At 31.0% G+C, this 23,628-nt stretch overlaps 1 protein-coding gene across 3 annotated transcripts; it reads right to left on the bottom strand.

The window, feature by feature from the left end:
• Positions 1-6,568: 6,568 nt before the first annotated feature.
• On the bottom strand, positions 6,569-22,525 carry LOC132745803 (zinc finger protein 782-like). 3 transcript variants are annotated; one of them, XM_060734785.1, is made up of 6 exons: positions 22,468-22,525; positions 17,826-17,905; positions 10,167-10,325; positions 8,063-9,951; positions 7,678-7,846; positions 6,569-7,113 (listed from the first exon to the last, which is right to left on the bottom strand). In XM_060734785.1, the coding sequence occupies exons 4-6, from the start codon at positions 9,910-9,912 to the stop codon at positions 6,811-6,813; spliced, it is 2,322 nt and encodes a 773-aa protein (XP_060590768.1). In that variant the 5' UTR covers positions 9,913-9,951; positions 10,167-10,325; positions 17,826-17,905; positions 22,468-22,525; the 3' UTR covers positions 6,569-6,810. The 3 variants fall into 3 exon arrangements, with proteins under 3 accessions (XP_060590768.1, XP_060590769.1, XP_060590770.1); XM_060734786.1 differs by lacking the exons at positions 17,826-17,905; positions 22,468-22,525 and adding an exon at positions 15,584-15,885; XM_060734787.1 differs by lacking the exons at positions 17,826-17,905; positions 22,468-22,525 and adding an exon at positions 15,398-15,513.
• Positions 22,526-23,628: the final 1,103 nt, after the last annotated feature.

Genomic DNA, 23,628 nt, shown 5'->3' on the forward strand with positions numbered 1-23,628 from the left:
CTTGAGGGTTTGAATTCCAACCTAGTTCTTAATATTCAAATCATACATTAAACAATTAACTTCACTGCTTGTAACTTGTAAAGTGGCTTCATTATATTAAGTTCTTGGCAGGGCTTCCATTAGTGGAAGTTTTGGAGTCATTTATTTGGTGCTTTTCACTTGTGACTTCCAAAACATACTCCTTTTTCTTCTTTACTAATATGATGTGACTTCCAGTGTCAGTCATTTTGTTGTCTCTCTGACTTCCAAATTTTTTAACTTAATGGAAGCCCTGTTTAGGGTTGGTGTTGGTGTAAATTTCACTCTTAGGTAGAGTCGAGGTTATTATTTCAGTTCAAGGGCTGCTTATAAACACTTACCCTGAGAGACAAGTGCTTTTTACAGAATCAACATTTTAATGTGAAATTTTTCACCACTGCATTTTTACTCAGGATTGATTATTAACAGGGGAGAGAACTAGAACATTGCATTTTCTTAAGTCTATATAGATTACATGCCCCTGAGGAATATTGCAAAAAATGATTGACCAGGTGATATTCATTTATAGGATGATAGATTGAAATAACACCATGTGATGTCACATAAGGTTATATAGTAAAAAGTTTGTAAACATGAGGTATAATAATCTGATGTACCTAGAGCTGTCATTGATTTTTAGCAAAGCATATTGACGATGCATCGATGTTGGATAACAAATATCAGCGATACACCAATATATCTATATATACTCTTTATTTCTTGTATATAATTCATTTTCATTCCTAGTAAAATGTATGTTCTGTTCATACAAACATGTTGTGTCCTGTAAAAACAGCTTGTTTTCTTGCATATCAGACAAGATTATCTGCTGTTTATGCCGGTTCTAGAAAAACCTGTCCTACACCCGTCATGTTAGACAAGTCGCATGCTTTAAATTATGTCATGAAAAAATTGCCTTCTTAGAATGATGTCATTTTGGCATTATGAATGAAGTTGTAAATTCATACACTACTACAAGAAACTAGAACTCCGCGAGTCGGATGTGTCGCCTTGTGAACAATGTAGTTAAGGAGAAATGGCCAGGACAAAAATGAAATATGAAAAATAACAAAGGGCAATAACTAAAAAAATAAGTGCACTGCACTTCTTATCAATAAGATCTATCATTCTATGATGTTTCAAGTCCATAGCTTTCATACTTGAGGAGAAATGACCAGGACAAAAATAAAGTAAGAAAATCAACAAAGGGCAATAACTCAAAAATAAGAAATGCAGAGTATCAGTTCTTATGCACTGCACTTTTTCTTAATGAGATCTATCATCCTATGAAGTTTCAAGTTCATAACTTTTATACTTTCGGAGAAATGGCCTGGACAAAAATTAAGTATGAAAATTAACAAAGGGCCATCACTCAAAATTTAAGAAATGCAGAGTACCGATTCTGGTGCACTGCACTTCTTCTTCTTAATGAGATCTACCATCCTATGAAGTTTCAAGTCCATAGCTTTTATACTTAAGGAGAAATGGCCCGGACAAAAATTAAAGTATGAAAATAAACAAAGGGCAATAACTCAAAAAAATAAGAAATGCAGAGTACCAGTTCTTGTGCACTGCACTTCTTCTTAATGAGACCTATCATCATATGAAGTTTCAAGTCCATGGCTTTTTATACATTAGGAGAAATGGCCCGGACAAAAATAAAGTATGAAAATTAACAAAGGGCAATAACTCAAAAAATAAGATGTGCAGAGTACTGGTTTTTGTGCAATGCACTTCTTAATGAGACTTATTATCCTATTGAAGTTTCAAGTCCATCGCTTTCATAGTTAAGGAGAAATGGCCTGGACAAAAAGTATGAAAATTAACAAAGGGCAATAACTCAAAAATTAAGAACTGCAGAGTACTGGTCCTTGTGCACTGCACTTCGGGTTATTGAAAGAAGCATGCATACCAAGTTTGAAGTCAATCAGACTTATAGTGACTGAGTTATGCTCCGGACAAGCTTAAGGGACGCGGACAACGACGCCAACACAGACGCTGCTGACAAAAGTAACCCCTATATGTCACCTTTTCAAGGCGACACAAAAAGTGCAAAATGAAAATATCAATTTTCTTGATTTCTTTCTGAATTATGATTAATATGTCATATGCAAGAAAAAGAACCAAGCACCGGCTGTCAGTAGTATTGGCTCAATACAGTCATGAATATTGCACTCAGGGTAAACTGTTGAGCGGAAACTCTGCAGAGCCTCGTTACCGCCGTAAACAGTTACCTCAAGCTAGATATTGCGGTCTGTACCTGCAGTCAATGTAAGATCCTTATACAAGTAATCTACAACTCTCTGGACACAATAAAAACAACAAGTGATAAAGATTTATATATATATTATGCATTTTCTAAAAAATAACTATAATAACAGTCTTTTGAGTATGGATTTCGAAAGAAATTGTAAACCTGTTAAGTTTATTATAGAAAAAAAGAAACTATTTACAATGTAAGTGAGCATGTAATAACATGATATGTACAATAAAAATAAATGCAATTTCATTGGATAATTGCAAAACAAAATATACATAAAATATGTAAGGAATGTTTTGATTGGTCAGTTTAAAATTTGTAAACACACAAAAAAATGTATAAGTAACAATAATTTTGATTGGTTACAGATTGTCAGATCTTAGAAAATATATAGAAATATACAAATAAGTAGGAAAACATCTGGTATAAAGTCATGGTTGAGTAACAACAAACTATTTTTACCTAAATTGTCATTGGAAAATTCTAAAAATAGATTCCATGTAATCTGAATAAATTAAAATATAATAAAATATAATTTGGGTTTGCTCTGTAAGTATAGGTTATAAAGTTAGTTCCCAATATCTACAATATTTACCTCCCTTGCCAACAGTGGCAGCCATTTTGGGGGTCAATATTCTATATAATATAATTAACAAAATATGGAAAAAAAGCAGGTCCAGATAAATTGTCAAATTCTTTTATACATATGAATGAATATACTATTACAGCACCAATATATTAAAGAAAAAAGTCAGTTTTCATGAAGATGATAGAATTATGAGAGATTTTTTCTATCTTATCTTAGGCATACAATATATTAGAAATGACCCTCAATATATTGACCAGGGGAGGTAATAATTGGTATATTTAAATTTATTTTGTACAATTAACAATCCTTCTTGATTATATAAATAAAAAAAACATTAAAATTTATGATGCAATTTTCATGTCTTAGTTATAAGAAAGAAATAACTTGTTTTCAAAGAGAAATATAAAAGAAAAATCTGCATTAATTACATATATAGAGTATTAATTATGCCAATGCATATTCCCAGAAAAGACAATTATCAATAAGTCCAATATAAACTGGTACATATATTATATTCCATTCAAATTCCTTGAGGCCAATATCAATGGGACCAGTATAATTAATACATATGTATTCAATTTTGGTTCAAGGAGGCCAATATCAACAGGGTTATATGAAATCCATGTAAATTTATGAAAATGGACGATGTAAATTCCTGAATTGGGCGAGCCCACAATGTCCACAAGGCCAATATATGAATTCCATTTAAATTCCTAAAAGGCTAAATAACAGGGACAATATAAATTCCTAAAGAGGCCAATATCAACAGGGCCAATATGCATTCCATTTTAATTCCAAAACAGGCCAATGTCAACCTGGCCAATAATAATATATGTCAGAGATCAGAAAATGTAAGCTACATTTTTCATGTTAGTTCTACCCTACATTCTATATTCACATCTACAAACATTAAGTAACAAAGCCATTAACAAAATGTCAACAAGTTCATTATATTGTACAACCGTGTTTTGATTAATATCTATGTAAAATTTTAGTAAAAAATATCAACTTTAATATATAATATATACAATATTTTCACATAATTATATTACACATTAATGTAAAGTAAATATAAATGCTTAATAATGATTGAAATGTTATGAATACTGGTATGGAATAGGATATACAAAATGTGATTTGTCAGGTTAAAAAAATTTACCACTTTCAAATCTCCTTTGGTTCTTTTCTTTTGTTATAAAGTCTCATTTCCATTAATAAATTGAAAGAATCAAAATGATTATACACTGAAAATTGCAACTGATCAATCATTAAAAGAAATTAATGAAAGAATCAAATGATAAATCAGTGAAAGAATCAAATGATTAATCATTGAAAGAATAAAAATGATAGTACACTGAAAACTTCAACTGATTAATCATTGAAAGAATAATTGAAAAAATCAAAATGATTGTACACTGATTAATCATTGAAAAATTCAAATGATTAATCAGTGAAAGAATCAACTGATTTATCATTGAAAGAATCATTGAAATATTCAAAGTGATTGTACACTGATTAATCATTGAAAAATTCAAATGATTAATCAGTGAAATAATCAATGAAGGAATACAATGATTGTGTATTGAACAAATTGATGATGAAATATACATAAATAACAACATTTATTAAATCTCATTTGAATAACATTATGTTGTGTTTTTTTTCTTAATACTTAGTTTAAATTTTCACAACCTACAAAGTATTTAAATGGCTTACTCACTGAATATTATGTTATAAAAATTTTTGACAGGTTATATGGCCCATTTTAAATGGTATTAAGTTTATATAACACAAACTGATAGGTGAGGGTTATATTGTAAACAACCATTTAAACATGGTCATAAATCCATCAAAAATCTTGTTAACAACAAATATACAGCAAAAAACTTTTTGTTCAAGGAAAAATGTAAATCAGTTCATAAATTGCCGGCAGCTGTGTAAAAAGATAATATTAATATCATAATTATACAGTTAAAATTGCTATTAAATATGTGACATTGTAAATGACTGTAATTTTAGTCTGACTTCTTGAGTATTTTGTTCATGCCATGTATAAATTAAAAAAAAAAGTTTCAAAAAATACATTTGATTTAAATAATAGATTTTGATTAATTCCCTCACAAAATGTTCATAAATTCCTTTCTTTAACTGTATATAAACCTGCACTAAGTTACCTTTCGTTTATTGTTACTTTACATTTCCATGAATTTAAGTTATATAAGGAACTCCACTGAGGTCTTAAAGCCTAATAAATAAAATTTGAATTTCTAACAAAACTGCTGGGACACTTAAAACAGGAAGATACACAAAAAAATAGTTAAGAAATATACTCAGAAATAAATTGAAAATCTTATTTTTTGTCCTAGTCTTAGTTCAATTAGTGCAAAAAATACACTCTAAATTCTTTGGTCATTTTTCACAATTACAATAATTATTCTGGAAAAACAGAGTGAGCAAATGATCTGAAATTTTGCACACAAGTTATTAATCTAGATCTACATCAAAAGGTACATTAATCTTGAAAAAATAATTTCAAAACAAATATGTCAAAAAAAACCCCAGCAGAGTCCCTTTAAAATTTAACACTAGAGAAATATAGATACACTACAGTAGGACCTATAAAACTAGGCCCCTTAACAGTTCTAAGTAACATGTTCGTTCAAAAAATCTTTTAAAATGATAAAAAACTACAAACATGTTTAACAAATAATAGAAAATTAATATTATTAACAAATGGTTTTTGATTATACATGTACATAATTAAAATGATATCTTCGAAATGTATTGCAAAAAAAATAAACACAACATTTGTAACATTGGGATTGTCAAAAAACAACATCAACAACAAATGATATTGAGTATTAACATGATTGTCACACAAGACAGGATTTCCAAAATTAAATTTCAACCCACAACCTGCTGAATTTGTTAAATGGACTTGCCCAGCTGTGAAACAGGAACATTCCATTCAATATGTAAGGGATTTCAGGATCGAAATACAAAAAATCAAGCTGCCCTGGTCAGACCGTGCGGTAGTGCAGACTGGCCTGGCTCTATTATTGTTGGCAATTTAGACCAATAACTTTTAGTTCCAGCAGGTGAAGAGTAAATAAAATACTAGTATTAAATAAAAAAACAATGAAATGGAATTACTTATAATAATTATGAATACTTTTACTTTACTATCACAGTCAATGGAATGAAATAATGAAAATTGTGTCCGAAATTTTGTACCAATTATCTTCGGATATGCTTGTATTACTATTTACAGAGTTGTGAAACATCTATTTTTAGAAACTGAAGAGTGAGCTTAAATGTTACTATTTATAGAATGATTAGTTACTATTAATAGAGTGGTGTAACTTCAATGAATATAAAAAAGCTATTATTTATGGAATGTCTTGAATATTAAGAATTTTGATATGTAAATATAATATTTGACTAAAAATCAAATACGTTATTGATATGCCTCAAAGTCAGCCTTTACATTTTTTTAAATAAATAATTTTAGGGTCAATTTAAAAAGAAAATATCATCATTACTCTAAGCGTATAAAAAATAAAAATATATAAAAAAAAGAATCATCATAAATTACAGTTATTCTCCTTATGTAAAATAAGACATAGTGACAAACATTTCAAAATTGAGTATTTTTCCACAAAGCTTGCTAAATATTTAATAAATAATCTACTTTAAAAAAAAAACAAAAAAAAAACAAGAAGAAGACAAAAATGCAAAAGGGTTTCAGCTGGTACAAAATGTTCTTAAATATTTTTTTGTCAGGAATGTCAGAATGTACACAACCAACATGAAAGTATATTCCAATGTTTTACCATGACTACAAAATCATGATAATAATTATAAAAACAAAATTTCTACAATAATTCTCACAGCTTTTGCTTTTCAAGTAATACTAAATGTACTTTTTTCTCGAAATATTAATTTACTCATTCCCGCCAACAGAAAGAGCTTGAGCCGGCATACTGTCTATCCACTTTTTCACATGCTCATTCTTTATGCTATCTTTGGTATGTGTTAGCAAGTGCGCATCTCTGATAGATTTACGACTGTATGTCTTCCCGCAAATATCGCACGGAAAGGGTCGTACCTGGGTGTGTTGGAATAGATGCTGCTTAAGGTTGCTCTGACATTTAAACCGCAGGTCACAGAATTCACATGCGTATGGTGTCTCACCAGTATGTTTTCTCATGTGTGTTTGAAGGCCTGATGAAATTTTGAATGTTGCCTGGAAAGAAACAATGAAAAATATCATAAATGCTGCACAATGTTTGCTATGTATAAATAACTTTCATTGTTCACCTGACAATATTTTAATACATCTTAAAATTTTCATGGAAAACAGCAGGAATCTTGAGACAAATTGCTGATTAATTAAAAGACAAATTGCTGCTTAAAAGAGAAAAGTGTTGTGAGATTTTATATAAAAGATTAAAATCAATGAAACTTCAAACAAAACATTCATTTCTTTTATTGCATTAGCCATGGACCTTGTGGCACATGTAATTTAGTGTAAAAACTGTTTTTGTTGGATTTTAAGTCATACTGGCACTGTAATGATCATAATGGCACCTTTCAACCTTTTATGATGAAGACCTCAGGTGCCCTTTTCTGCATTATTTCGGACAAAAGCAGACCCTAGAGTAGAAACTCCAACCTTTTGCAAACTAGCTGGATAGCGTTCTCATCTGAATGATTCAAATGTTCCTAAACAACAAACAGATTTGAATTCGACCATTCTGTCATTGAGACCCAAAAAAATCTTTTGCAAAGAGTACCACATTATACTTACATCACAAATTTCACACTTGAATGGTTTCTCTCCAGTGTGAATTCTCATGTGTACTTTAAGTGTACATTTGTGACGGAATCTTCGTTTACATTCTGGGCACTCGTACGGTATATCTGTCTCGTCGTGAACCCGCATATGCTGTCTGTAATTCCCCGCATCATGGAACGATCTGAAAAAAACAGGACATAAATCTAAGATTCTAACTATCATTCCATTAAAAAAATTCTTATAATAATACTATGAATGAATAACTCGAGAAGCCTAATGCTTTAATAAATTACTAACCAGTTCAAAATTACAAATACAGTTTTCAAAATTTTCATCCAAACTAGATGGAATCTAAAGGTGTGTTTCTTTTAATGAAATACAAAGTTTATTTTCATACCTGTCACACTCACTGCACTGGTATTTTTTAACGATGTGGCTTTTTTTGATATGTTTGGTGAGATGTTCAACGTGAAAAAAAGTTTGACAGCAAACCCTGCATATATATTTGTAGACTGGTTCAGTTCCATGAATTTGTTGCTCATCAAAATCAAGCACACCTACTTGCAGCAGACTGTCAACTATCACTCGTATTTGTTCATTATCTTTCACAAAAAATCGAACACTGTTACTGTCATCCCCAAGCTGGGTTTTTGGTAAGCTCTCTGCAGGAACAACTGGAAAAAATTTGGATAAAGTATCAAGAACTTGTTCTGGACCTTGCTTTACATCCAATCCCACAAGGGGTGTGCTTGATTCAAGTTGAACTGAATCAAGACTTGATTCATTAATCAAGGGAGACAAATCTTTGCTCTTTTTCTTAGCTGATCTGCTCTTGAAATGATTTGTTTGATTCATTGTAAATGGTGAACCAGGAACAGCACCATTGAAGGTGGGAGCAAAATTGTTTTGTATAAGGCCATTCTTGTGCATCAGTTCTAAATTAAACTGAAGTTCATTGGTCATCATATTATTGGTTAATCCAGGTTCTGTCTTAATGATATTGTCATTTTTGTCATTTTTTATATGTTCCTTTTTCACTCCATTCCCTTGCATTAACCCACCATGTAACATAGCATTTTGCATAAGTGCATGAAACTGCATTAGTTGAGCTTGAACAAGATTTTGATTAGGAAATTGTGCTTGCATCTTATATACTGTTTCAAATAACTGACGCATTTGGAGAGGATCGATCTGAGTGTTTGGCATCATTTGTGGAAGCAGACCACCATTTGTAAATCCATTTTTCAATTCATTATTTGGTGTGGAACTTGGAGACGGTTTTGAGAGATCCACTGGCTGAGCATTTTCAGGCTTTGGTTCAGTGTTAATACCCTTTTTGACAGCTTTATTTTTTGAAGATGCAGTAAGATCCATAGGTGATATAGCATCCTTAGGAACTGCAGAGATTTCAGAATTTCCAAATGATTTTGGAGTAAGATCTAGAGGAGCAATGTCACTTGCTCTTTCTGCCAGTGTTGGTTTTTCAGTTTTCATTTCAACATCAGGCTGAGCTCCATACTCTTCCATTATTTCCTTAATGTCATCAATAACCTCCTCACTCCTTTCACATCTGACTGGAACAGATCTTTTTCTCCTGTTTTTCCTTCCAGAGCTGGTATTTGGTGTACTCAAAGTTGGTGCAGCTGCTTTCGGTGTTATACAAAGTTCAGATTTAATTCCAATGTTATTTGGTGTTTTGTACACAGCATTCATTGGTAATCCATTCTGGTTGATATCTCTAACATTCTTTTCAAGAATTTGTACTTTATTTGCATGTGTTTCTTCTGAATGAGATTCTTCTAATGCTGTTTCATTTTGACCATTAACGGTTTTTGTTTTTAGAATATGTGATAAGGCACTATCTATATTCGACTTTCGTTTTCTCTTGTTTGATCCAGTCAGATCTATTGCACCAAGAAATTCATTTTTGATCTGAATGGAACAAGTTTCAGGTTCTTTGTCACTTTCTTTCTCACTTTCATCAGTGGTTGATTCTTTTAGATTATCAGGCTTAATACTGTCTGGTTCCAAGACATAGACATAATCAGATTTATCTACGACATCAGTTCTACCACTTGGGCAATCTTCTTCAATTTCTACTCCATCCTTACTATCACTATTTTCTTTCCCATGAACCATCTTTGTGTACAAGGGACTGTCAGAATTTTCGATATCAGAACTTGTGTTATCAAGCTCCACAGTGTATTCAAACTCAGACTGGATTCCGGCATAGTTTTCCTCTTCCATGCTTGTTAGGGTAGTGTTAAGACTTGTTGCACTGTTTCCCTGTAAATTTATTTAAGATATTATATTATAATTTTCAGGAGATTATCAGCTATAATGATATCTTCATACCTTGTGTATTAATAATATGTATTGATTAAACTTGTTAAACTTGATTAAATTTATTTTATTCATACATTAAGCATTAGTTTTAAATGAAATTTCAATTTCAAAATTATAATTATTAAATAATTGAGGGACAAGTGTTTAAAACTCACCAATTTGAAAGGAATTTTGACCCAATTTTCTTTATCCGTGTCAGATGAACAATTGTGTTTGGGGAACCAGTGCCACTGAATTTGCAAGGATGTTCTCTTAATTTTCTAAATGTTATGTAACTTCTCTGACAAAAGACACAATAATGGGCCATCTACATCCTGAAAAAGACAAAAATTAAACATATTTTATGAAATAAACTACAAGTATGTTAAAGTTCATCTGGGCCAAAGTGCAGCCCAAAAAGTATAATGAAAATATAAAATATTTGCTTTTTTTAATGTACTGGTACACCAATCATTTGCAGGAACAAATAAAAGCTGCTGTTTTAATTAATCAAATATACCATGGTAATAAATCTATAAAAAGGAAAAATACAGCCATTAAATGATCAATGAGCTGATCCACGCTGTCTGATCATGATCTGCACTGTTGACATGAGTCAGTACCTATTTTAAAAACAAGAGGGCCATGATGGCCCTGAGGTCGCTCACCTGTATATAGGCCCCCCCCAAACCCCCGGGCCAATTTTTACCCAAGGGCTTTTATTTGTTTATTTGAACAGACTTAGTAGACACCCATAAGAAGAAGTTTCATGCTAAACTCTAATTTCTAGCTCATTGGGTTTTTTAAAAGAAGATTTTTAAAGTTTTTACTATACACATATAGTTAAAAACAATGACACCCCTGGGGCAGGGCCAGTTTTGACCCCAGGGCTTTTATTTGAACAAACTTTGTAGATATTTACTTAAAGATGTTTCATGCTTAATATCTAAACTCTAGCTATTTGGGTTTTTTCAAAGAAGATTTTTTAAGTTTTTGCTATACACATATAAGGAAAATCAATGACCCCCCCCACCCGGGCGGGGCCAGTTTTGACCCCAGGGCTTTTATTTGAACATACTTGGTAGACACCAATTAGAACATGTTTCATGCTAAATATCTTAGCTCTAGCTCTTTGAGTTTAGATTTTTTAAGTTTTTACTATATGCATATAGGGAAAATCTATGACCCCCTGGGGCGGGGCCAATTTTGACCTCGGGGCTTTTAGGGAAAATCAATGACCCCCCGGGGTGGGGCCAATTTTGACCACAGAGCTTTAATTTGAACAAACTTGGTAGACACTCACTAGAAGATGTTTCATGCTTTATATCTTAGCTCTAGCTCTTTGGGTTCTTTAAAAGAAGATTTTTTAAGTTTTTACTATATGCATATAGGGAAAATCAATGACCCCCTGGGGCGGGGCCAATTTTGACCCCAGGGCTTTTATTTGAACAAACTTGGTAAACACTTATTAGAAGATGTTTCATGCTAAATATCTTAGCTCTAGCTCTTTGGGTTCTTTAAAAGAAGATTTTTTAAGTTTTTACTATATACATATAGGGAAAATCTATGACCCCCTGGGGCGGGGTCAATTTTGACCCAAGGGCTTTTATTTGAACAAACTTGGTAGACATTCACTAGAAGATGTTTCATGCCAAATATCTAAGCTCTAGCTCTTTGGGTTCTTTAAAAGAAGATTTTTTAAGTTTTTACTATATGCATATAGGGAAAATCAATGACCCCCCGGGGTGGGGCCAATTTTGACCACAGGGCTTTAATTTGAACAAACTTGGTAGACACTCACTAGAAGATGTTTCATGCTTAATATCTTAGCTCTAGCTCTTTGGGTTATTTAAAAGAAGATTTTTTAAGTTTTTACTATATGCATATTGGGAAAATCAATGACCCCCTGGGGCGGGGCCAATTTTGACCGTAGGGCTTTTATTTGAACAAACTTGGTAGACATTTACTAGAAGATGTTTCATGCTTAATATCTAAGCTCTAGCTCTTACGGTTCTTTAAAAGAAGATTTTTTAAGTTTTTACTATATGCATATAGGGAAAATCAATGACCCCCCGGGGCGGGGCCAATTTTGACCCCAGGGCTTTTATTTGAACAAACTTGGTAGACACTCACTAGAAGATGTTTCATGCCAAATATCTAAGCTCTAGCTCTTATGGTTCTTTAAAAGAAGATTTTTTAAGTTTTTACTATATGCATATAGGGAAAATCAATGACCCCCTTGGGCGGGGCCAATTTTGACCCCAGGGCTTTTATTTGAACAAACTTGGTAGACGCTTACTAGAAGATGTTTCATGCCAAATATCTAAGCTCTAGCTCTTGGGGTTGTTTAAAAGAAGATATTTAAAGATTTTTCTTTCGGTTGCCATGGCAACCAGAGTTCTACATGGAATTAAATTCTTTGAACAATTTTTAAAGGTGACCACCAAAGGAACATTCCTGTGAAGTTTGGATGAAATTAGCTCAGTGGTTTATGAGGAGATGTCATTTAAAGCAAAAGTTTACGGACGGACGACGGACGGACGGACGCCGGACGGACGGACGCCGGACGAAAAGCGATCACAAAAGCTCACCCTGTCACTTTGTGACAGGTGAGCTAATAAATCACAAAAAAATAATGATTAAAATGTAAAAAATAGAAATGGTTATACACAAAATACATTTTTTTTTATCAAGTAAGTGCTCTGGACGTTCTAGTATTTTGGTATGTTTCTAAAAGTAGATTTTACACACAGAAGAAGCTACAAGTTTCCACCTCTCATCACTTAAATTTACCCTAACACAGAAAATTTGTGATAGGCCTATAAATAAATATTATTTCAATATGGTTTAAAGTTCATAGAAATAAATGTATTTCTTGATGGGTCTTTTACTCTTCTTTAATAATAATCATTATAATAAAAGAAATAACTAGAGATAATTCATAATGGGTCTTTAAATCTTTTTTAATAATAACTAATAAAAGGAAAAACTAGAGGTAATTCATAATGGGTCTTTAACTCTTTTTTAATAATAATAACTATAATTAAAGGAAAAACTAAGGTAATTCATGATGGGTCTTTAACTATCATTTCAATTTACACAGGAAATAATAGCTTGCACCGTGAATAGACATATATCAAATGTAAGAAAATACTCAATTAATACCAAGTACACAGAAAAACCATTGGCGATATCCGATTACCAAAATATCTAACATTGTCATATCTAGATTGCACGTCTATATAAATGTGTGTACACTGCATTTTTACAGTGAGTATAAGATTTCGGTAACATCGGGTATTTTATACCCTCGCATCGGGAGAATAATAATCATGCAAATATGGAAGATTGCACATACTGAAAATATATTCAATGCTCTTTTCTTCTTTAATGGGTTCATGAACAATTACACAAGGCATTTTAAATGGCTTTGCAATAGATGAGTTGTTATCTGTATGATGACTACAATTATACAAATTACATGCAGGTACATGCTATGTTATCGACTTAATATTTTTCCCTGATATAAAATGAGTTTTATATTCAGAAAAGAATACAAGTCTACATTTTGAACTATATACTTATTGGTCAAAGTAGACTGGTAAAACAGACTGGAACTGTTTTTCAATGAAATTCTCCATTTTTAAAAATAGACTGGGTCTTCTAATTCAGAGAAATTCTAAAATAGTTAAAATACAGGTAGACTGGGTAAAAATATTTTACATTGGTTAAAATAGACTGTGTCTATGTTTCAAAGAAAACAATTCAACAATAATCATAAGTTATTGATACTAAATTATTTCTTCTTAGTGAACAATCATGATATAATAATAAATGTATTACATCTCACTTGTGAATTAAAAAAATATTTCCATACTGAGACACATCAAAGTGCAGGTGATATCTTGATTTGAAGTACTGATATGTTTAATATTTATTCAAAACAAACATACTTTTCATTATAATTTTCTTGTGCTGTATTCTATACTTTTTGCATCATTAATCACCAAGATGGAATCACCCAAAAATGGCATCAAATCGTCAAAAAATGACATCATATCTTCCAAAAATGGCATTAATTAATCATAAATGGCACCGAATCATAAAAGGGTACTGTTCTTCCATGAAAATCTCTATCCCTGGTCTGTTTCACTTTGATATGTTTCAATTTCATATACCAATATATAAATCTTCATAAATGTGTAGGCCAATTAACCTCTTGTAACAACAAACAATTTAAATTTTTATTTCAAAGTAAGACGTCGCAATAAATTTAACTTCTGTTGAGCAACATGATGAACCTAAGCAGCAATCAAAATATTTCGTCTCCTAGACCTAATAAAGTTAAGGTTACCAAACTTATGTAATTTCCTTAAGTTCCACATATAGGAATATTTTTCATTAAACTATTTTCTTTTGATTCGCAACACCTTAATTGGATAAAAAAAAAATCAAATTCATGGATTAAATAATTTTAAAAAAGATTTTTCTTTGACTTTTTTACTTCTGTATTTTTCTTTTAATTCCAAAACACTAACAGAGTGTTTCTTATTTGGACATTGATTTCTCAAATGAATTTTTTAGTTTGATTAACTTTGAAGAAAACATGTATTTTTTCCAAGAAAGAGAATTTCCAAATAACACTTGTTCTGCAAGGTCTCTTTAAAATTCACCTTTGCATTGCAGACAGATGGAAAGACAGACAAGATGTAATATTACACAAATACAAATGTACCTTTAACACAAAAAAACCTAAAACAAAACATGTTCTGTTCTGTGCTAGGACATTTCATGTACATGTTTTAAAGTCATTTTCATTGCTTGACCGAAATAATGTAATTCGATATTACTATAACTAAATTTATTAAATATACAGACACATCTCTAGGAAATTTTTCATTGATCTTAAATCAAAATAATGTAATTAAATCACTGAGGTTTTACCTATTAAATTGATCACTGAGCAAAAATAAATAAATTTAGGAATGCACTTTCTTTTTGCCATAAGTGAAGTACTTAAAGTCTTAATTCTGTGTCAACTTCCTTCTCAAAAATTTAAATATTCATAAAAACCCTACTACCTATATAATATTCTCATATACCTACCTCAGTTAAATCAATATCCAGAACATTTTCTCTATCTCTTTACATAATAATGACATACCTTAAATAATACTCTATTTCAAATAAATACCAAGTCATAATACCTGTATCATTTCAATTATCCCTGACGTGTGTCATATATAGAAAAATATAATCCATTGCTCGTGAGTTGTGACAAAATACCCATCATTAATTAAAACCATAATTAGGCATGAGGCAGACAAGAATTATCTCCTCTTAAAGAGTACAAATAGTTATATATACAATATATACATGCACAATGTCATAATAATTATATACTCACCTGATCCGCTAAAGAAGTATATATTTAGTATACCAATAATCCTATATTTTCCTTATACATATTATAAAAGCACTTTAAAAGTGTTAACCCCAAAACCCTCTACTAAGTACAAACATAACCATATTAAGTATACAAGAAAAACCTAATAAATCTATAAAAGCCTACCATAAACTAAACAATACTCACCCGTGCTATGGTAACGCAGTCAATAACTTTATACCAACAAAGAAAAATTGCTGTATATACGACCCGACAGACTATTGAAAATGTTCTTAATTCTATAAATAGACACTAATACCATGTCTGTCTTGAATTTCATTGTTATACTATACTCATAGTGGTGTATAGACTCAAAAAGTTTAAACTTTAAACATTTTTCCGATACCTGTGTATGGGCAATTTCAATTCCTTAATAGTCAAAAACAACTCACCTGTGAGGGGGCTTAGTGTGCAGCCATCCATGAATTCTATTATACTCATTTACCTGCATAGCTATTGTATTATAATGCCTCTAGGCCGTGAGCCTTTGTCATTGAATGTAGTATCATTATAAAGTACTATTCAATTTGAAAAAGCCTTGAATATAATTTTAAGCCTTTCGGTGGTATTACTATCGCAGTAATTAGGTAGAGGGTGAAAAAATAATCTCTCCAGTTATGTCAATGAGCATGGTTCAATACAAAGTTATACCATTATTTTCTGCCCTTGAAGTATTATTATAACGAGTGATTATTGTTCGAATGAGGTATAAAAATATTTTCAGATCGAGACATGAAATTATTTAATTGGTGCTCGATTTAACTCTATTTTTCATACTTGTATTTTATAACATATAAATGAATTGTGATTTTTTTTAATTGTTAGGTTACAAATGACTGGGAAAAGAGGTTAATTGACAAAAAGGTGAAATTAAATTAAAGTATATTTCCACCAGTAAGCTTGTTTATTTTGAATCGTAAGTGAACAACTTCCACACAATTGTGTCAAGATGTGGCCACAATAAGGTAAGATGAAAAGGAAATCCCCTTGTCTAAGAGGATTAACAAATAGCATGTGACCCCTAACCCCTTAAATAAGGACATGCAAAATATTTAAATGGTTTTAAAATTAATCTGTGTAAATCCCTACCCTTTATGTGTGTTTAAATATTTTGATTTTTATTTAACCATAAGAAAACAGACTAATGTCCATCTTCCAATATGGGCTAAACCATTCGTTAATATTTTGGGGAAAATTTCTAATCAGTGCTGACGGAATTATTAGCAAGCAGTGCAGACCATGATCAGACAGCATGCCAAGGTTGATTATTAAAATGTTCTGTCAATTTTTCAGACAAAGGGTTACTCTTTAGTAGCATGCTTTATATGTAAAAATTGACTTGTATCCTATTAAATATGATACAAAACTGACCTTTTTATATAAACCCCCTTAAATTTAGTGGCCACCAGGGTACAATGTGAACTAATCAGACTGCAGGCTTAAACATGGTTTAATTTTTTTTTATGTTTTTGTCAGAATTACCATTCACCAGTTCACATTTACACAGTCGGCATATCAACCCTATTTAAAAAGCTAAAAAAAGGTTACTAACAGGAATAAATGATATATCCTTGCCATAATTATATAGATAAATCAAAATAACTTTGTCACATCATTCCTAAAGTTAAAGATTTCTTTTTATATGCTACTTATAAATCACAAATCAAATGTCTTTCGACGTAATGCTGTGCACCGAAATCACAATTATTTAATTAATTCATATTAATTATTTTAACTTTTCACTTATAATTGTTGTTGTTGTTGTCTTGAAAAAATATCTACTCATTAAATGATACTTAACTGATTTCTATTTGCTTTAATTAAAACTATTTGTGATTTTTTTAACTAAATTTATTTTCTGAGTTGTCAAAACTAAATATTATTGATTAAAATTTAAAATAATACATCACTATGTTTTAATAGTTTTGTATTATTATATGTTATAAGTTATACCATGAAATTTAAACTATAATTAGATAATGAAAAAACCCCCCCCCCCAAAAAAAAAATAAATAATTAAAATGAATTTATTATCATTATGTAATATCTTATTATTTATGTATTAATTCCTTATTGAATCCAAATACAACCCATAAAAGTAATATCAATGACCTTAACATTCAGTATAGTAAATATAAATATTCATTTCTATAAAAAAACCTCTATTAAAAACTTATTTATTAAACCAACTCACCTGTTAAAACCTTGTTGTTGAAAGTATTATTTTTTTAAAACCTTTCCTTCTTGAGAAATGTCACAACTCTGCGAATGTCACAGTTCAAAATGTTTATAAAATTCACATAACCTTATTATAAATAGAGAAACATAAAATCTTGAAAATCACTTTACTAACTCATAAAATTAATTGAAAAATAACATAAAAACTCACCTGTATATTGTCCAAGTCATCGTGTTTGTATAGCTGTGTATAAACTTGACCACTGTCCACTCTAAATCTCTGGCCACAATCTGGTGAAAGATCAGCAAACAATGGATATTAGTACAAAATCTAAAGCAAAGCGGCCTGAAGGCACATTCTCTTTTCATACTCATTCCAACTCATTGTTCAAATACATAGTTGACTAACTTGAGAATTACCCAACAATAAAACCTGTGAAAAACACAGTAAAAACGCTCTTTCTTTAGTGATAAACCCTTTGTTGTCAGGCCAATTTTGTTTGAATAGTTGCCTAGGTGAATAGTGTTTAAATTGCCCTGGCATGTATAATATTTTTCAATTGGTCTGAGTAGAGGTGTCAAATATGTAAATTATATAGAACAATTGATCGTCAATTTTGTATTGATTATTTTGTTTTGAATTGCAAGGGTGAACATGTCTTAGTCAAAGCTGAGTAATTTTTCACACCTCTTTCATCTTTATAGAAATAATTATAGAATATTTGTATGATACTGCATTTTTTTTCATGGTCTAAATTATCCATAAAAAGAAATGCAGTACTTAAAAGTAATTTTATAGAAATAAAAAAAAATGCTATCCCTTATTTGTTTTTTCAAATAAAAGTTTCGAAATATGAAAAATTGCACGCAGATATATGATACTAACTTTAATATGACTTTTGTTTATATTGTTTAGTTTTCCTTAATAAATAAAACTTTTGCATAAAAAACACACCAAAAAAACCCATAAATTTCTGAAATTTAAAAGGAAAGTTCATAAAAATACCCACATTAAATTTGTTATTACCATTTTGATTTTTTATTTATGATACATTTTTGTGCTATTCAGTAAAATATTGGAAGGATAAAATTATTGTCATTATATATTTTTTTAATTCAAAATTAAATAATAGTGTTTATGTTTTCAAGCATGAACGGAATGAAGACCTTTAATTTTAGATAAAAGGTATTTTTTTTATCTAATTAAACATATTATTACTTAATTTAATTCATTTGTCTGGGTTTAATAAATAGGTATTTATTTAATTAATATTCATTATTTTTATTTCTCATTCATTTCATTAAATATTTGTTAAATTTATAACATTTAAAAGTATTAAACTACTTATATACCGGTATCTTAACATTATTTAAGTTTGCAAACTCTACTGCACTCTAATAAATTAAGTTTTTTTTAAGTCTAACTTCACAATGTATTTTCGGCCTTTATAATCCTTTTAATATGAACACTTTATTTATATGGAATGAGTTTTTTTTTTACATGAACGGGCTGGAAATATTTTTTATCAAGATTAATGTTCCATTATTATGAAGGTCAAGACCAATAACTAGTGCTCAAATTTCAGATAATTTGCTCACTCCATTTTTTCCAGAATAATCATTCTGATTGTGAAAAATGACCTAAAATTGAAAAGCTTGTCACTCAAATTGACACAAGAAAAGCACAACTTGATAAAGGTGGGTTTAACGCCTCAATACTAGTGAGTCGGAGGTTTTGTGCAATGGATGACCCACATGTACCTCTATACCAGCTGGCATTACAGGGACTTGCAGTTTGAAAGAAAGGCTCAGAAAAAGAAGGTGAGGACGGGGGTGGGGGTTAAAAAGTTTACATTTTTTCATAACCTCATATAACTGGTTCTCTTCTATAATAAACTACTTATGAATGGAACATCTTAAGCATTTCTCTTCAAATGTCAAGTCAGTGAAGTCACAACAGTTTGTTACATGAAAAAAACACTGAATAATACAAACTATTTTTTGCACCTATCTGTATTGTTTAGTAATGGCTTTTATTGTATTTTTGACACATTTAAACAACTCTTTGAATTTCTGTCAATGAAAATGATATTCACATAAAATAAATGATCGCCCATATATGGTTCATTCAGGTGGCAAGCATAAATAAACACACACAACACCGTTTCAAGACTTTACAACTGAGGCCCTGAGTAATAAATAAAAATTGAAACTTCAAATCTCCTGAAATGAGTTTGGCTCATCAGACTGCAGGAGGCATGCAGCTTTAAAATCATTCCTCATTAAAACAGAAATCATTTAATATTTCTATAACTTTAAACATTAGTTGGAAATCAAGCTACGATGACCTGTCTACACCACCAGTATAGCTCACGGCCATTCTGTACATGACGTTTTCGTATCCAGTACTATTCCTATTTAATACTCTTATAAATGATATTCCTAAAATATCTAAAATGTATTTGAATAAAACAATTTAATTAAATAAATTCAGCAAAGTATAAAGATTAAATAAAATTCTCAAGTATAATAACTGTTCACCTCATAACTGTTTCAGTAATACCAAGTTTATGTACATTGTATATGTATTATATTCTCCTTAAAACAGCAGGTAAACAGTTATTCATGCTATTTATTTATCAATGACAGATCGGTTACCTGAGATAAAAGTTAGTTTGATTGTAGCAACTGTTGACTGCTTTATCTAAATTGAAAATATAATGCAAGAATTTTTATTCCTGATCACTTGTGAAATTCCAAACTAAAAGCAAATGTAGAATATTTAAAGCTTCATGCTCAGGGCCAGCAAAATCTATTTTGACTTACTTGTCTATTTTTATCTAAAGCAATTGGCTTGTCCATATGATATTTATATAGTAAATTCTTGAAAACTCCACTTGTCCGTACAGGCTGTGGGACAACTCCGGCAATACGGACAATTGATTTTGCCACTCCTGTGCATGCCTTATCATGAGCCAAACAAGAGAATCCAAAATTAATGTACTAAAGTAAAATTAAAGATTTAAGAAATAGTTGACATGTTGTGTGCGATTATTGACTGACTTTGCAGCAAGGGCTATTTACATGTTTTGACCTCTTTTTGGTAATTTACATGGACTGTAAGTGCTGTTTGCAATATGTAAATTACTTTCTATGTCCATTTAATAAAATTTAACTTTAAAATACATTTTCAAAATTTTCATGAAAATTTAATAGCAACAATCTGGAGGCATGCTGCTTGAAGTTGAGAATAATAGATTTTACCCAAATATTAACTTTTTGCCGGGTCCTTGCAATCATAGCTTTGGCACCAACTCTGCAAAAAACATGTCAAACTCACAATGGCAGGACATTTAGCATACATATGACCTTTATTTGATGATAAAGTAGGAGATTTTTCTTAAAAAAGAAGGATATTTTAGAATTTGCAATAAACAAAGACGGAAGTTCTGACAACAAAATTTGGGAGATTTCTATAATCTCTAATCTTTGAAAATATGGCTGCAGAAAGTGGGAGTCTCCCGCTAAAAGTGGGAGAGTTCACATGTATAATTTAGTGATCAACTTTACCATCCATTTGTCTCTCAGGGTGGAGCCTTTACAAAAAGTTTGATAATCCAAAAATATGTCTGTGCTATTGTCTAGGGAAGCTAGGAATTACAACTGGTGTACACAGCTTACAGAATGACAGACTATTCTCTCCCTTTCCAGTTCCTCAGGGGGAGGAAATGGTAAGGGAGAGAATAGTCTGACTACCCAGCTTACATATGGAACAGTTTAGATTAAAAAAGACCCCAACTATCGTCAGTAAATTCCTATGATTGATAAAATATTCTAAGACCTTTATTTATCTTTCCTCTGCAAAACCTCCTCAGTTATTTTAAAAACAAACAATGCAAAATGTTTTAATTGAAATGATCTATTGCATTTCAATAAGTAATGCAGCATATGCACACACATGCGAAATGCACTGCCCAGTTACTTATAACAGATATTAATTAAGGAATCCGGGTCAGCTCGGCCCTAAAACGGACTCGGCCCCCGAGTCAACTCGGCCCTATTCCAACTCGGCCCGGGTCAACTCGGCCCACTTTTCAATAATTAATATCTAGGTTTGTGTTATCACTATTTATCGTAATTATGGTAATTATTTATAATACACAGATTGACAGTTTCCGAACTAGCAGCAGACAGGCTTTTCTTATCAGTAGAATTGCGAGTAAAGATAACTGATTGCGTATCTCACTGTATTTCTGACTTGTGGTAGGTTTGACCGTAAATTTAGATACCTTCAGTGTCAAAGAATGTGTTGAAATATATACCAAGAGGAAGCTAAGATCACCAGCTTTTAATTGATGTGATAAATTTTAAAATCGGACATTTAATCGCCCCAAACTAGCGATAATAATATTACTTTACAAACAAAATGCATCTAAGGAAACACATTTTTATTAGATCTATATTAATTTTATCGAATCTGCAAGACAAATAAATAACATTTTTTTTCTAAATATACTTTATTTCAGCAGAAGTACAATGTATAATTATATAATAATAAGATATTTCTTATCATTCATTTACCTTAACAACATGCAAAGCAAAGTTAATACGTAATATATATTTTTGTAAAGTGGGCCGAGTTGACCCGTGCCGAGTTGACCCGTGCCGAGTTGGTACAGGGCCGAGTTGACTCTTTTCCTTAATTAAGCGCACCACACGTACGTATTTTTGTTAATTAACATAAAGCGAGCTTAAAAATATTGTTTTTTACACAGAGAGAAAAATATTACGGCATTGTTTAACTATATATGTTTTTTATAAAATAACATGTTATGATAAAAAAATATATTCACCTGCGAAACACCTGTGTTGTTTTCATTTACAAATGGATCGTCCGCAATCAAGGGAAATCACTGTGACAGTGCAAAAAACAACAACAACAACACCGAAAATATCTTTCTATTCATATAAAAGTGTGATAGATTGATTAATTTTAAACGAAATTTGATAAAGACTTATTTTCTGTACAAAATAATTGTTCTAAGACTTGAAAAACAAAGCACGTGTATACAGCACGAATAGAGTAACAACAACAAAAAATTACACATTTAATTACCTCCCCTTTATAAAAGGTCGCCATTTGTAGTCAAACATCCTGGTTTGTTATCGGTAATAAATCACGATTTGCTATACTTTAATGGTAACATTAGAAATTTATTAGATATATAAGACTGTGTGATATGCATTTGAATTTAAGAAATTTTTGATTTTCATTAATCTGTCGGTTAAAAGATGCCATTAATTTAGATCACTAGCTGCTTATTCACCTACACCAGAATTAAAGCTGTTAAACAGTTAAAATGAAATTGGTCCACCGGCACGGCATTTTTGGGAATTGTGAAGTATCGCTGGCCTATACCTGTAATCTCTACACTTCTCCCCACTTTATTTTGTCGAATTCATGCTTTCAGACAAAATCAAACGTGTATTGACTGTTACAAATATTTTTATTTCCATGGGACAATTTACTCTGGAATGCTTTACTCCCAGACCTTGTCACCATGCACAGGAGCTTGAAATTCTATCAAAAATCGCTCTAAAGTCCGATTTAAAAACTATTTATAAAAAATATATATATTATTTTTAATAGGTATGGATTTTTTTTTAAATCAGACTTTAGAGTGATTATTGATAGAATTGCAAGCTCCTGTGCACCATGCGACATGCCTGCTCCAATGTTCAGTAAGACTGTTAGCTAGATTGAATTTGTCTCACCCTACTGGTAGGGGACCACCAAAACCGGACAACTACCAAACCCGGACGGCCCCAAAAATGCTTAATATAGTATTTTCTTAGTTCAGTGGTTGTCAGTCACTTTTTTATCAACAATAAATGCATGTTTCTTCTAAAATTAAGTAATTAAATTTATTTCAACCTCCGTAAATGGTAACATTTTAATGTCTATTTCAAGAATGTTGACGTTGAAATATGGGGGTCAAGAAAACAATGCCTGA

The sequence above is a fragment of the Ruditapes philippinarum genome, unplaced genomic scaffold (genome assembly GCF_026571515.1).
Source record: "Ruditapes philippinarum isolate M1 unplaced genomic scaffold, ASM2657151v2 ctg945_1_1_1_1, whole genome shotgun sequence".
Taxonomy (NCBI): Eukaryota; Metazoa; Mollusca; class Bivalvia; order Venerida; family Veneridae; genus Ruditapes; species Ruditapes philippinarum.

Excerpts from the sequence above, each read along its gene's own strand:
- LOC132745803 (XM_060734785.1), bottom strand. The coding sequence starts at position 9,912 with ATGGAAGAGGAAAACTATGCCGGAATCCAGTCTGAGTTTGAATACACT. Across the intron at positions 7,847-8,062 it reads CAGTGCAGTGAGTGTGACAG|ATCGTTCCATGATGCGGGGA; the intron begins GTATGAAAATAA and ends TGTTTTTTTCAG. Across the intron at positions 7,114-7,677 it reads TCAAGTGTGAAATTTGTGAT|GCAACATTCAAAATTTCATC; the intron begins GTAAGTATAATG and ends GTTTCTTTCCAG.